Genomic DNA, 16,182 nt, shown 5'->3' with positions numbered 1-16,182 from the left:
ATTTTTAAATGAGTTTTATTTTGAAATGCAACATCAGATTTTTTTTCAAAGTAGTTTGGCTGGATACCTGGGATGGTGTAGTGTCCCACAGAACTGGTCTGGTCCTGGGATAACAAACCATGAATTTTTAATGATTTTTTAAAATCAGGGATTAATGTCGGAAAATAAATTTTTCAAATGAGTTTTATTTTGAAATGCAACATCAGATTTTGTTGAAAGTACTTTGGTTGGATACCTGGGGTGGTGTAGTGTCCCTCAGAACTGGTCTGGTTCTGGAATAACAAACCGTTATTTTTTTATGATTCTTTATTTTAAACCATAAACCAGGTGTTACCTAGCTTTTATTTTGAAGGTGGCCAACGCAGGGGCAGGGCGGCACGTTACCGTAATGCACAGTATTAACAATCGTTGGGGCGACTGGCTTGACTTCGTCTTTTCGAGTGGCGGCTGGCCTGACCGCAGTGTAACACTGGAGTAGATTTGATAAATGACAACTAGACAGTCAAAACACGCTCGCTGGTGCAGTGTACATACGTGCTGGCCAATGTATGTAGTGTTGTACATACACATTTATATCTTCCTGTGTTCTATAAAATTATGAAACCTAATTACTGAATGTTATTTTTTAAGACTATTCCATATGTCAAAATGAAACAATGAACGGCACAACCTGTCAAGCATCACTAGTCCTACAGAATTGTACCGTAGATTGTGGTGTGAAAGTGGACAGGGAGATTTTTCATGACTCACCCACAGCTAAAGGGATGACCTGCTGCTTAGTGGTTTAAAAGCATGGTACTAAATAAATAGTCGAAAAGAATTTTGGAGTTGAGTTTTTAGTGATGTTTTTTTTATCAATTAGTTATACAAACATGATCAATAAACCATGCAAAACTTTATTGTTGATGAAAATACACCTCGAGTCTGATGTACAGTGTTCCCTCGTTTTCCACTGGGGTTAGGTTCCAAAAAATACCCAAAATTCGTGAAGCTGTTAGCTTTATGTTTTAAATTTATTATACGTGTTTAAAGGCTCTAAACCACACAGTTTATGCACTTTTCTCGAGGCATTTACATTTTCTCAAATTCTCTCTTGTTAAAACATTCTCAATGTTCAAACTTTCATAAATGTTCTAAAATGGGTATATTACTGTGTAAAAAAAAAAAAAAAAAAAAAATCTTCAAAACAGCAAAGCCATGAAAAGTAAACCGCGTTATAGCGAGGGAACACTTTTTTTTTTTTTTAAACATGTCCTCTTTGATGCTGACAGCCTGATTAATTTGCCCTTCCTACTGATCACTTATAAACAAACCAGGGTTACTCAAATGTGATATTTATTTAGCTGACAAAAAATTGCTATTGTGGGTCTGATGCCACTTTAGTTCCATTAAATAAAATCTATGGGAAGAGATTTGTCTAAAATCTCACTGTTTCAGAGGAAAATAGTTTGCTGACAAGCTTGTTGATTAGCTATCCAAAAATGAAAAGCAGTTGGTTGTTAATTACATTCAAATGTGTTTTTTTGTCTTCTGTATTTATATTTGTTTAACCAAAAAGTAGGCTATATACTGTACAGGTAGGTTTTTATTTCTATCCAAATACCAGATTATTCGCTAAAATTTTCAGCAGGATATCCGAATACCAAAATATTTGATAGCTGCAACCCTAATAATATTAATTTTGAGTTGTTTTGAGGCACACCCACACAAGTTATTTCACCAACCACCCCTGTCAAAACTAGATTGCACCCCACAAGTCATATTGCACATGCTGCACCCCAACTTCAAATTTTTGTCAACATAAATAATCATTTATTATTAGAAAGTCTGTTTGGTCCAAAATGAGCTTACATATTTTTTTTGTCTTAATATTTTCAAATGTTTAAACATTTTCTTGCTTTGAACAAAAACATAAATCATCGTTTTGAATAATCGTGATTTCAATTATTACCACAATAATCATGATCATTATTTTTTCCATAATCAAGCAGCCCTAATTCATACATATCAAGAATGAGCTGTATTAAATGAAGAGTGTGAATGGAATTTCTCGTTTGTACCCAAGTGATGGAAACAAATTTTCTCTGGTCACTGTTCAAACACTGCAACCTTCAGAAGTTTTAGACAGTATCCTTCACAACAACTACCCTGAGGGAAAGAGGAAATAACCTCACCACAAAATGTGCATAATATCAATTCATTTAGATGAAATGTGCTACTCTGAAATAAAGAGTTGACATTCATCTGGCAATACATTAGCAATCCCAACCTTATTAATAGCTAGAGGAATCTGAGTGATGATTACCCACAGAAATTCCCAAGTGGTGGGTTATAAAAGAATTCTTTGTAATCATTCAGTAAAAGTTTGTTCCACCTCATAATCTTATGCTTCCTTGAAAAAATATAAGTCGTTACGTAACACTTTATTACTTACTGCTCTGTGAATGATTTTGTGCCATCCTGAGAAAATAAAATTTTTATAAAATGCAGCGTTTTTCCAAGAACAAACCCTTGGGTGACCCCGAAATTGAAGACTACTGATAGTGTTAGGGAAGTATGAAAAAATGCAAAAAAGACTGTGTGGAATTTCCCCCAAAGTAAAATGAGTAAGATTTACCACATAGGGAAATAATCCATCCATCCATTCATTTTCTTAACCGCTTGCTTAACCCTTGCAAGGGTTGCGGGGGTGCTGGAGCCAGCTAGCTTCGGGCAGTAGGCGGGGTACACCCTGAACTGGTTGCCAGCCAAAAGCAGTAGGGAAATAATACATTTCCAAATTCAAAACAAAAATAAACTATTTTAACATCACTCAAAAATTTAGACGAAACAGAGCAGTGACGAAATGTATGAGTTATGATTTCTGGTTCAAAACTGCAAAAAGAACATTTTCCATCTGATCACTATCACCAAAACTGGAAATTGGAACATTAATACTCAGATTATGTATTTATTTATTTATCTATTTATTTATTTATTTGCTTATCCATCCATCCATTTTCTTGACCGCTTATTCCTCACAAGGGTCGCGGGGGGTGCTGGCGCCTATCTCAGCTGGCTCTGGGCAGTAGGCGGGGGACACCCTGGACTGGTTGCCAGCCAATCACAGGGTTTATTTATTTATTTATTTATTTATTTATTTATTTATTTATATTAACAATCATTATTGAACCACAACAAGTATAGAACAAATGAAATGAACAAAATGAAACATATTTGAGCATACTAGTCTACAACATGAAGGAAACAAATCCAAACCACACAAAAAAAAAAAAAGAAGAAGAAAAAAAAGGAAAACGTTAATGCCAGGAGTTTCATATACACCCAAATAACTTACTCGGATTAAATTGTGTAGAAAAATAATTATCTGATGCCTGTGACGCTCGGTGACGTATTAACATCGGGGGCGGAACCATAGTGAGATTGTTGTTTCCATCAAGGCGACCAACGGGACTGCACACACACACAGTCGGACGCTGGAGAGGCAGGAAGAGGAATCATGAATCCACTGTCTGTTTTGGTGCCTCTTCTCAAACTTTACTACTGTGGAATCAGAGTTCTCATCTACCAGATGTTCAACAGATCTTTTACTCTACCAGGTTGGGTCTTTTATTTGCTATATTTTCATTGGTTTCTTTAAAATTGATAATAGATTGTAGGATTTAATTGAATAATATTACAAAGTAGCCTAGTAGTCCTATTATGATCTTTTAGTATTTAAATTTTTTTACCTTAAAATTTAAAATAGGCTAAATGTTAATATTTTCTTTTATTGACTAGTGTGATCTTTTTCGATGATGTATGGATAATAAGGCAGCTGTGGTAAAACTACTCTTACTCTATTTACTTAGAGATATTTGTGTTAAAAAAGACTGGTAAAAGTAGAATTACTGATTTAATGTCTGAAATGTCTTGTACAAGTAAAGCAAAAGTTTTTTTTAAAACTTATTTATATACCGCAGTTATACAACTATAAATATAGTACCTGTTGTGATAACTTGGCACCTCAAAAAAATAAACTCCACACAAAATAGTTTAAAATTTATTAAACTAATGCTGCATCTCTTGAGCTGGGGTTGTATAGGACACCGCCTTGCTCAAGGGCACCATACAGTACCCACAAAGCAGACTAACATCTCTCCAACAACTAGTTGCCTTTTTTTTTTAGACACTCTGTTTGCAAAGCCCTCTGTGAGCTAATTCCTAGTTTTATATTGATCACACGGAAAAGAAAAGCAATACACTGGACGTTATCTAAATATGTTTCCATAGCTATGGCTATATATAAATATCAGACTCGCAATGATGACTCAGTCTGTGCATTTATGCTGAACTTGCATTGGCAGATATCAATATCAGATATCACTTGGCAGATAAACAATCGGCTTGTATCTTGCAAGAGACATGATTCCCATGTAGCTCTGATTTCATGATACATATTTAAATTGCAACACTCCACAAATTCAGAATTCTATCACTTGAATCATGACATGCAGATCCGGCCTTAGGGTGAGAGGCAAGTAAGGGTTCCTGTCGATCCTTAAAAAGCATTGAATTTATTAAATATAAATAGTCAAAGTTAAAGCGTTAATAGATTAATTAATCACAGAAAAATATCGCCATAATCACGTATTAATGCAGATTAATCGCACTATTTATTTGAACCGCACTTGAGCCTTGAGCATAACCGCGGATGGTTACATTGAAGGCTGTGCAGGTCAGTGATCAATGCATGGCATTTCCTACGCCTGTTGTTCCAAAATGAGCGGGGTGACTCGAGTTGGTGGTAAATTTCGCTTTAAAAAACACCCGACGGGACTTTAGACAAAACAAAAGTAATTTGCGTTTAATTAATTAATAAGTGCTGAATTTCACCCAATTGATATGATGCTGTTACATTTTGAGCAATACACGCATGCATGCAATTGCGTACATGCATTAAATCAATGTTTGCAAATGACATTCAGATAATAAAATGCGTTAATGTCAAAATATTACGGTATTTTATATTACGCGAATACACAAGTCATTTAGCTGATTAATCGTGATTAATCAAAATTAAAAAGTGTGATTAATCAGGTTAAAAATTGTAATCGTTTGATAGCACTAATTATAAAACAAGGCCTTCATTAAAAAAAGATCGATATAAGATATAATCAATCTTTCTAAAGTCTTTGAAAATATTTAAACACATGATAATTTGGATTTTTTGATTGTAAATAGTCTCAAATTTAAAATTAACATTCTTCGAAAAAACAATAATAATTTAATCATTTTAAATGACTGAATCTGCAATTGGCTGGCAGCCAGTTTGGCGTGTGCCCTGCCTGCTGCCCGATGACAGCTGGGATGGGCTCCGGCTCCCCCGCGGCTTTTGTGTGGAGTAAGCGGTCAAGAGTATGGATGGATGGATGATGGATGGATGGATGGATGATGGATGGATGGATGGACTACGAATGACTCATAACATAGCACGATCACGATAGTGGAACCAACAAAACAGTAATGTTGTTTTAGTCAGGACTCTTAAGAGCAGTTTCTGTAAAAGGTGTAAATTTGTGGAATAATTGGGGAATTGACCTGAAAAGATGTGACTCACTTGTTGAATTTAAAAAAATGTTTAAAAGCAAAGTTAATTAAAAAACAAAAAAAAATACTTGTGTCAGACAAGAGCATGAAAATTGTATATGTGAGTATGAGTATATGATGTATTATGGTATATGTCTAGGAATTTAATGTACATATGTTGCTGGCCAATGTACATGTCTAAGTCCACTTGTATACATGACCAGATGTATACATATTCTTTTTTAAAAATATTAACTTAGTATTGTATCAATAATTAAATAAGTCTAAATATACAATAAGGGGTAGGACTAGATAACTTTAACTTCTTCCTAATCCCCTTTGAACATGTAAACTGTGATTAATTGATTTTTGTCTAAGGTTCTCCTTTTCTTTTCTTTTAAATTTGTATTTTTTCTGCTACTTGTTTATATGTTCAATAAATCAAAATCAAATCAGATGCACATCAATCATATAATGTAGTAACGTTGGACAACATGGGACATTGGGAACTTTGTGAAGTTGGTCTTAAATTTAATTTTCAAATGGTATTACAAGTCTTAAATATTCTTTAATTGTACTTAATAGTAACCCAGAAGTATTATCTTGGACTTATCACTTAAAATGCACGACTGATTCATAGCGACAGACTATTCACACACTCATTCACACTGCAGACAACTAAATAGAAGTACATTCTAGAATAGTGTTTGTTTTTCTAAAATTACATTATCAGTCCAAAATCATTTGTACTTAAAACAATATCTGCTTTATTGGTAAAGGCCTGACTGACAAAGCAGCTGAAGATAATTTACAAAAAAGGCCATAAACCAGTGGTGTCAAACTGAATCCCTCGAGGGCCGCAGCCCTACAGGTTTTCGAGGCCTCCCATTTTCAACACAGCTGATTCATATTTAAGCTTATCAGCTATCTCTGCAGGAGCCTGATAATTATCCTGATCCTTGAATCAGGTGCGTTGAAGCCTAGAAAACATGCAGTGCTTCGGCCCTCGACACATGTGCCGTAAACTGATTTAAAAAAAAAAAAAAAAAAAAAAGGCGGGGGAAGTCAAACCAGATTGTGTGGTGTAGCATGTGAGAGTCACAAGAAGGGCATTATGCATTGCTGCCTTATTACTCATAATCTGCAAAACAATGCTACTTATTTAACTAGTTGTGAGGGGTTTATCCCAAAGCACGAAAAGGGATCAAGACTGACTAGCTACTGAATAGCTCTCAATATGAAAGCGTACAGTTGTTCCATCCATCCATCCATCCATCCATCCATCCATCCATCCATCCATCCATCCTCTACACTGACATGGTTCACTGTTGTGCTGGAGCCTATCCCAGCGAAAGAGGGTTACTAACACCCTGGACTGATTGCCAGCCAATCACATTACTCATAGACAAAGAAGCATTCATACTCACTTTCACACCTTCGGACAATTTAGAGACAAGCACGATAATAAGCATTTTGTTCAATGACACCTCGCAATTTAATCTTGATTCTGTGAAGTGTTTTCATACAGCTTTTTGATACGTATCATAAGAATATGCAGGAGGTTCTGAAGTAGCTACAGGTGTATTGTTTTAGAAGGAAGAATATCAGTTTTGTTGAATAACATTTTGTACAAACATCATGAAAAATTGGAAGGTACTTATCACTTTCTCAATCTTTTTGTGTTCAGAATCTCAAACATGTCAACTGAAAAGAACGTTGTGGTCCCATCTCCTTTCTTACAGTCTTACAGAAGCAGAATGGAAGGGTCGGCATTGTTACTGGCGGCACAAGAGGAATGGGTTATGAAACTGCAAAACATCTGGCAAGACTTGGCATGCATGTCATCATTGGTAGGATTGCCTGACATTTAAAACTCGGACTCGGACCTTCCTCTTGCATGTTAAATTTCCATTCGAAAGGTCAGGAAGGGATTTCCATATTTGAAATTTCAGATTACATTGCCTCAACTTTAAACTGAATTTTAAACTTTAATCTCTGAAAGTACTTCAAATATGGGATTTCAGTTCAATATTCTCTATTTTGTCATATTAATAGTTCTAAATATTAGTAAAGAACTCTTTGGTTTCTAATGACCGTTTCTCACTCTTCATCGTCATCTCCAGCTGGGAATGAAAAAGAGGAGGGCTTAGCTGCTGCAAGGACGATTCAGAGAGAATGCAGAGAGGGGAAAGGTAATTATTGTTCATCATCACATAACTACATCATCAAAAATCTCTTTAGCACCTTTTAACCAAAACCAAACTCACAGAAAAGGAAAACAGCTGTTAAGCTCTATAATATTGTTTTTTTTCCTCACTTGAGTACCGTAATCACAATACAAGACCCGTATCCAAATTTCCACCATATGTTCAGATACCTTTTGATCAATATTGTCAGAGGTGTTGTTTTGGTGGGTGTTGATTGCATGGTGTGTGACAGTTAAACCCATGGTACACACATTTTGAACTTCTGTTTTCTAGTATGTGTGCATTCTACTGCTGTTAATCTCTTTGCAAGATCATGCTCCACGACTAACTTATTATCAATTTCCAGCGGAGTTTCTCTTTCTGGACCTGACTTCCCTGAATTCAGTGCGAACATTTGTCGATACGTTCAAAGGCAAAGCGCTTCCCCTGCATCTTCTGGTGAACAATGGTAGGCTATTTTCTATCTGTAACTTTTTCAATGTATTATATGTCATTCAAGGTAGTTTTTATTTTCTGTACTTAACACTACATAGTGTAGTCTATATAATATTGGATCATATGTGTAAGCAGTAGAGGTGGGGCATTACAGTCACATAGTCCGCACCTCGTTTTTTGGGGTGACGGCCCAGGTATGCGTTTTGTGCATAATTTTTTTTTTCCTCTCAAAATTATACCTTTATTTGGATTGTCAGAAAGAAAAAAAAAAAGTTTTATTTCAGGGTTACTGTTACAGTATTTCAAGACAATTCTTTCAAATTGTATTCCTTGACCAATTGTATACATGTATAAAAAGGTACATTTAAACTGAACTGTTTGAAGTTGCCTCAAAGAAAATGTTTAACATTTCAGAAATACACTGTTGATTAAGAAGGAATCCAACTGGCTGTTCAGTATTGATTAAAATGGTTTGTTTTCTTTTGTGTATTTATTTCTCTTTAACCAAGCAAAAATATAGTTTAACCAAAAACTTGATGAAAAACCTTTGTAGGATATTATTTACAAGAGCAAAGATGATTCCATCAAAAGAAACTATTTACACTACCAGGGGCGCTTGCTAATTCAACACAGAAAAGCAGAAAAGGACTGCTGTTTTCCGTACCAAGAAAGCCGCAAGGGGCGACTTGAAGGGTTGGTCACGGGGATATTTGCACCAAACCGTAAAATACTTTGAACAGAAACCACCATAGCGGTAACTGTTGTAACTGGGCTTGCTTGAATTGGCTTGCAGAATCATCAAATGATTGAATGACACTGGTGAAAGCCACTAATAGGAAGGCAGAAGTTTGCAACGCCAAGATGAAGATTGCATTCTGTAATGTTTGAACGGTGTACAACAAAGTAAAACGAGCTCAAAGTGGAAACGCTTTCCTTTGGACATTCTTTGCATTAAGTGAAAGCAGATAAGAGGACTGAGTGTTTGGGCAAATCAAACAAAGACCAAAGTTGTATCAGAATGATGGAATGACAGAGATATAGTGAAGGAAAGGAACACCTCATAATCCAAAGTATAATCCTAGTACAAGGCTATTTGTGGATGCATAAACTCAACTCTATACAGCACTTTCACAACAGCAGCATTAGTTTGCATTGCTATAATCCAAATGCTGTGTATTTGTTTATGCCTTTTATGGAAGGTTTCGGTGGATCCCAAAAACAAGGACGAGTGAATTTACAAAAAGATTTATTTACAGAAAAGAAACTTAAACACACAGGCAGAAGTCCAACAGAAAGAGCTTGCAATGCCAAGAGTAGATTTAATAACAAAAAAAATTCACGCAACAATACGCAGAACTGAAAACACACTTGAGCCAATTCAAAAGGGCAACAAGGCAAAGTACAACAGAAATCTTCAAGAACTTACAAAAATCAATACGGTAAGGCAAGATCATGGCCGAGGTCGCAAAACGAGGCCGAGGAGTCGAGGGCGAGGCTATCTTGAGGCATGAGCAAGCAAATAGTCAGACAAAAAACAGGAGCAGAAGCAGCCTCTTATGCCGATGTCAGACTACGCGATTTTTTTGTCTTACACGACAGTTGCGCTGTCACATTACCCGACAAATTCGCAGCACGGACGGGGAGTGTTTGCGTGAATGGAGCACGTATGGGACAAGTGTGATGTGAGCGCATTGCTTGCTCCTCAATAGTGTTTAAAATATGATTTAGTAGCCAACACTGTATTTTAATTTATTTAGGCCTACATGCGCCGGGGTAATATAGCCGATTTTGTTAATTTGCGGGATGACATCTTGTTTTATTATTTTATCAAACACTGAAATATTATATAGTTTGAGTATTTTTTACTGCTTAATTTATTCATATTTGACTTGTTTTAGTACGGTGCATTGGATAGTCCGCCACTCACTCCGAGGGGGGAAAAAAAAACTTTCAAGTGAGAGCGGGTGACAGTTAAGGCGGCGAGGCCTGGCCCAACTATATGAAAATGTGATCGATCCTTACTAAATATGTGCCTATCCCTACTCATATGCCCAAATCTCTGAAATTATTAGAACAACAGTCACAATATATTTTGGTCCTCTATTCACGTCGCTGTTGCCTGACGGGTTGCACGGATGCGTGCGCGCTCCAGCCGCAGCGCTGCAGCGGGGCACTTTTTTTTTTTTTTCCCCTCGAGATGCACCGTCTGGCCCCATCCCATGAAATATCCTGGGGATGAATAAATAAATACATAAACGAATAAATAAACAAATGTATACATCAATAAAAAGAGCTATAATGTGCTGTTCAGTGTGTGATTGACGTTTCGCTCCCTCTCGCTATTGGTCAATGCTGTGGAACCAAATGGACGACAACGTAGGTATGTCATATTGTGCGTCAAGACGAGCAAAAATTCTAACATGCTAGACTTTTGTCGTGATGGTCGTGAACCGTCCCAGACAACAGGCGACCAGTCGTTGAACGTGTCACACTACACGGGCGACGCTACGTCAAGACAACCCAAAATCGTTTAGGACATGCTCCATTTGTCTGCGACACGTCGGTCGGGCAAAAATCGTGCTGTTTTCGTGTAGTCTGACATCGGCATGAAATACACAAGACTTAATTGCTGATGAGCAGCAGCTGTGCAGAGTCGCATGCGCACCACCGCCGGTCAGGCTCATACTGGAATTACAACAGTAAAACAAGACTGAGAGCACAGCCTGCAGGCATGAACAAGACATTTTATCAATATCGTGATAATACTGATAACCATGGACTCTAATGGAAATATGAAATATTCATGCTGTATTGATTCGTTCATTTTAATGGTGAAAGATGATGACATGTTGTACGTCTCACTGTGCAGCTGGGACCATGCTGGTTCCTGAGAGACAGACAGAGGATGGATTTGAATTCCACTTTTCTCTCAACTACCTCGGCCACTTCCTGCTGACCAACCTGCTGCTTGACTTGCTGAAGCGATCAGGGAGACCACGCTGCTGTTCTCGAATCGTCAACATGTCCTCTGCAACACACTATGCGGGCGTTATACACATGGATGATCTCAACAGGAGGTAAAACATTTTTGCAATGTCCTTGCTTGGTTTGTATTTAAAGGTGATGTTTCTTCCCTATTTATTTCAAACCTTGAAGTTCATTAGGACTCTTTTCAAAGAATAACAAAAGTGGATAATGTACAAAGTTATACAATTAAACATAGTTTTTTCTTTATATTGGTACAGTAAGCCTGTGTTCACGTTCACGGCAGAAAGAGATGTAAAGAATAATAATCCAAATATCTGACCTCTTTTCTCCCTTGCCCAGGAAATGCTACAGCTCCCATGGTGCCTACGCCCAAAGCAAACTAGCCTTAGTCCTTTTCACTTACTACCTACAAGAGCAGATGACAGCCAAAGGTTTCTCAGTGATAGTCAACGCAGTGGACCCTGGCATGGTGGACACGGCGCTCTACGACAACCTGTGGAGTCTTGCACAGGCACTCAAAAAACCATTTGCAAAGACTTTGTTCAGGGTACGTCAAACATACACATCCGTCTTTAGTTAACTACATTGTGCCTAGTCCTCAGACCAAGCTTAACCTTTCAAAATTCTTTGAAATAAACATTTGCGCTTCTTTGTTTCCCCCCTCAGACTCCGACAGAGGGTGCCTCAATAATCATGTATGCCGCAGCTGCCGCTGAGATGGAAGGTGTGGGTGGCTGCTACCTCTACAATGGCGAAAAGAGGCAATCAGCTCAAGACTCATACGACTCGGAGCTTCAAGCAGAGTTGTGGAAAAAGAGCTGTGAGCTTGCAGGCTTACACAAGGCTTAATACTCAAGGTGGCTGGCCTTCCAAGAACAATCAAGCCACATCAAACTGGAAGGAAGAAAATGATTGGACTTTATGCTTTTTACACAATCAGTGTTCTGGGTGTGGTCCAATTTAACTTAATTCATATTAAAATTGTTATTTATCTATTACAATGTTGAGTTTGTATAATCAAGACAGGAAGATCAATTAAATGCTCTTCCACTAACTGTTGCCATTCATACAACTGAATTACTGTAAAGCTTTGTGTTTAACTACATGAAGAAGTCCAGATTTCACAGTGAGTAAATACATTTCTAAGTAAATTCAAATAAGATCATCATTTTTAAGCTACTTTGTGTCGCATTTTGGTTTGGTGCTTTGGTTTTCTAATGTACAATATGTGCCTGCCCTGAGCTTACTAAAAGTTGGGGAAAACTGCATTAGACACACATTTGTTATACAGGTCAGGACATTGTTGCAGTCCAAGATAAGAAAAATGTGTTGGCTCTTCAATCCTGCAATATTATCAGTTTCCGAGGCTGATATTACAATGTCATTTTTTTTTTAAAAGCTTGAATCAACGTGTCGAGTTCATCTCCATGTCATCACCATGATCAAAACAATACCTGGGTCCAGATTTTTTCAATTCTTGAACTTGTTTTCTCAGGAGCCTTACAAATCAACCACGTTTGAATCACATGATACTGTTTGCACATTTTTTTTATGTGTAAAATAAAAATTTGCTGGACAAAAAGTAGAGTGTGTGAGTGTATGGGTACGATATAAGGGATAACCAACCACATTTGAACACAACAACATAGTCAACCAAAATCACTTTAAATGACACTACATATTGATTACGGAATAATAAGTGATGTGCGCATTAAGTTTGCACATGCGCGAGGGAAAAAACGAGGCTACCAACTACCCTATCAATTTGAATGGCGAAGATTAGAGTGGTGACAATCTTTGCGTAACTGTACACTTTAAAGCTTGCATGTCAACTTCCCCGATGTCAGTAAACCACATGCTATGTATGTTATTAAAAAAAAAAACTAGCAACTTTCCAGCGGTTGAAACGTGACTATCAGAGCTGATTCCATTGGATCCAATTCATTTTCAATGACCCTTTGGTAATTTTTCCTACCCACAATGCACCTTGAATTACCCATAATGTACCTTGATTTTGAGATGCACACATCGTTTATTCTGAACACAGACATAGAAATTCAACATTAACCATTATATACTGCTCATTTTTTCTTTGGAGGCTATACATAAAGTTTTAGAATCTGACCCAGGCCAAATGTACTAATTGTCTCCCATTTAAGGGATGTACTGGAACAATTTCAAGATTCCCACCAATTTCCTTCATTTGGCACACATGTAAAAGAATTTAAAATCTGCTGTAGTAGACCAGAGTCAGATTTGACACGGAACAATCTCAGGGTATAGCCTACATTCTCTTTTGTAGCATGTCTACAAATGAATTACTTTTAAAGTGTTGTTTACTGTCTTTTAGGAAAACCTTGCCGGACAATGTCACGCCACTTTCGATGGGATATATGCCACGGAAGAGGCAGGACTTCCGACTTCCGTGATTTTGCACGAGTTGGGTTCTGGTCCGGGTTGCAAACACGCAACCGAGGGGCACAAAGTTGGAAGCACAAATATTTTGTCGGATATACACCCTGGGGTATATGCCACGGAAGAGGCAGGACTGTTTTTGCACATCAGCTTTGGTTTCGGTTCGGTTTGCGACGTGTGGGCTGCGTCCCAATACTTGTGCTTCCGACATTGTGACCCTCGGTTGCGCGTTCGCAACCCGGACCGGAATCAAAGCTCATGTGCAAAATCACGGAAGTCGGAAGTCCCGCCTCTTCCATGGCATATACCCTATTGGGGCATGGGTAGGAGAAAGGCTTCCCGTCACCCCCTTGGACATTGAGCTGTTCCCATCACCAGTTGCTTTTCAGTCAGATGTGTTCTTATCGTGATCAGTAAAAATATCTTACGCGGCAAATCCAGCCTGCATTGCAAATTTGGCGGGCTTGCCAACGGCAGTCCTTTCTGTGCTTTATCGATTTGTTTTTACTTCACAAACCTTGTGACGTGCCATGCTTGTGTCGATGCACTGTTGGAGGGCTTCGGCCTTCTTTTTCTGCGTTTTCTGCACAAAAGAAGCGAGCGTGATGCATTTACAGCCCTGGAGTTTCATGGCTCAGACTGGCCCACTTTACAGTGTTTTAATGAAGATGTATCTTTCATATGTATTAATTAATGTATCAATCTAAAATAGCTTAACAATTCATTGTTTGCTGAGCTCGCACATCTGCTTGTATGATAGGAACACTGTAAAATTTGAAATCTGCCATCTTATTACTACTGCTCTTTAATAACACAATGAAACCGGTGTTGGTATGGCGAATCTACCTCTGAAGTGATCCTCCGTTTTGGGTGTCACGTCATAAAGTATATCAAAGAGTGAGAAAGTGGTATTTGTGAGTTTACAAACTCCCGAGAATACGTCTTGTTTATACCGAGCCCGTTGATTTTCACTGATCCGAATCACTGGTGGTTTGGACCAATCACAAGATCAAGCCATGATGAATCATAGCTCCTGGGCTATATGCCCCCCCCCCCCCAAAAAAAAGAAATCTCGATTTTTTTTCAGTCATTCTTGATGATTACGATTTTAATCTATTTTAATCTCATAAACCCAGCAAACATTTATTTAAAGGTATCATTTATTAAAAAAATATTCCTGTGCAAAATGTTCAGACAAAAATAATCTATCCTGATTCTAAATCAATTTTATCCTAAACTTAACATTCATAGTTTGTGCTTATGGCACAATTAAGTAGTTGGTTGGTAGCTATTGTAAACATGTCTTGTAAACCGTCCAGCATTCTGCCACTTGTGCAAAATTACAACTCATAAAAGACATTTGGATGTAACAGAATTAAGAACAACAGTTTAATAATCCAGAAAGCAAAACTCGATTTCACGATTGAGCAAATTTTAAATTAAATGTCAACTAAATGTTGACCACTTAAAGACCAATCAATAATAATAATTATAATGTGAAACATTAATGCTTAGCCTTATGATTGGGAAACATAACAAGAAGATAAAATTATTTAGGGGAAAAAAAATGTACAGTCTCCCTCCTTATTCGCGGGCCTTCTGTGAAGACTGAAAATCTGCAGCATATTGCAGGCGTCAGGATCAAAACCTCATAGAAAATACATTTTGTTTTATTTTATTTAATTTATTTATTTAATCTCTACAAGTGGTCAGTCCACGTGTGTGTGCATTATTTTAATGAATTAGTGACCAATCTCAAGTGTTACAAGTGGCAAGATATCTTTGATGATGGAGATATTTTTTTTAATTCTTCCCAACACTAGTAATGTAATTGAGGCCAATCACAAATGCATTGAAAAAAACATTGTAAAATAATAATAATAATAATAATAATAATAATAATAATAATAATAATAATAATAATAATAATAATAATGATAATAATGGGCGGCACGGTAGTCGAGTGGCACGTCCGCTTCCCAGTTCTGAGGTCTCCGGTTCGAGTCCAGGCTCGGACCCTCCTGGGTGGAGTTTGCATGTTCTCCCCGTGCCCGCGTGGGTCTTCTCCGGGTACTCCGGTCTCCTCCCACATTCCAAAGACATGCATGGCAGGTTAATTGGGCGCTTTGAATTGTCCCAAGGTGTGCGTGTGAGTGTGTATGGTTGTTCGTCTCTGTGTGCCCTGCGATTGGTTGGCAACCAGTCCAGGGTGTCCCCCGCCTACTGCACAGAGCCAGCTGAGATAGGCGCCAGCAGCCCCCGCGACCCTTGTGAGGAATAATCGGTCAAGAAAATGGATGGATGGATGATGATAATAATAATAATAATAATAATAATAATAATAATAATAATAATAATAATAGTAATAATAATAATAATAATAATAAACAAGCGTTACTAAATAATAATAATAATAATAATAATAATAATAATAATAATAATAATAATAATAATAATAATAATAATAATAATAAAACAAGTGTTATTACAAAAAAAAATGTTTTCACTCTCAACCATTACTATGACCCCCACAACACAAGGTGGCGCTAAGTGTTCAATAAAACCAGAC

At 37.3% G+C, this 16,182-nt stretch overlaps 1 protein-coding gene across 2 annotated transcripts; it reads left to right on the top strand.

Annotated features, from left to right (window-relative positions):
* Nucleotides 1-3,445: 3,445 nt before the first annotated feature.
* Nucleotides 3,446-12,780, top strand: dhrsx (dehydrogenase/reductase (SDR family) X-linked). 2 transcript variants are annotated; one of them, XM_077514488.1, is made up of 7 exons: nucleotides 3,446-3,599; nucleotides 7,311-7,418; nucleotides 7,692-7,760; nucleotides 8,122-8,223; nucleotides 11,080-11,287; nucleotides 11,538-11,745; nucleotides 11,865-12,780. In XM_077514488.1, exons 1-7 carry the CDS (start codon nucleotides 3,500-3,502, stop codon nucleotides 12,045-12,047), a joined length of 978 nt encoding a protein of 325 aa, XP_077370614.1. In that variant the 5' UTR covers nucleotides 3,446-3,499; the 3' UTR covers nucleotides 12,048-12,780. The 2 variants fall into 2 exon arrangements, with proteins under 2 accessions (XP_077370614.1, XP_077370615.1); XM_077514489.1 differs by lacking the exon at nucleotides 3,446-3,599 and having other exon boundaries at nucleotides 7,347-7,487.
* Nucleotides 12,781-16,182: the final 3,402 nt, after the last annotated feature.

This window comes from Festucalex cinctus, chromosome 2, assembly GCF_051991245.1.
Source record: "Festucalex cinctus isolate MCC-2025b chromosome 2, RoL_Fcin_1.0, whole genome shotgun sequence".
Lineage (NCBI taxonomy): Eukaryota > Metazoa > Chordata > Actinopteri > Syngnathiformes > Syngnathidae > Festucalex > Festucalex cinctus.
Note: the sequence above shows the minus strand (reverse complement) of the source record. Positions and strands in the feature narration are given on the sequence as shown.

Excerpts from the sequence above, each read along its gene's own strand:
- dhrsx (XM_077514488.1), top strand. The coding sequence starts at position 3,500 with ATGAATCCACTGTCTGTTTTGGTGCCTCTTCTCAAACTTTACTACTGT. Across the intron at positions 7,761-8,121 it reads AGAATGCAGAGAGGGGAAAG|CGGAGTTTCTCTTTCTGGAC; the intron begins GTAATTATTGTT and ends ATCAATTTCCAG. Across the intron at positions 8,224-11,079 it reads GCATCTTCTGGTGAACAATG|CTGGGACCATGCTGGTTCCT; the intron begins GTAGGCTATTTT and ends CTCACTGTGCAG.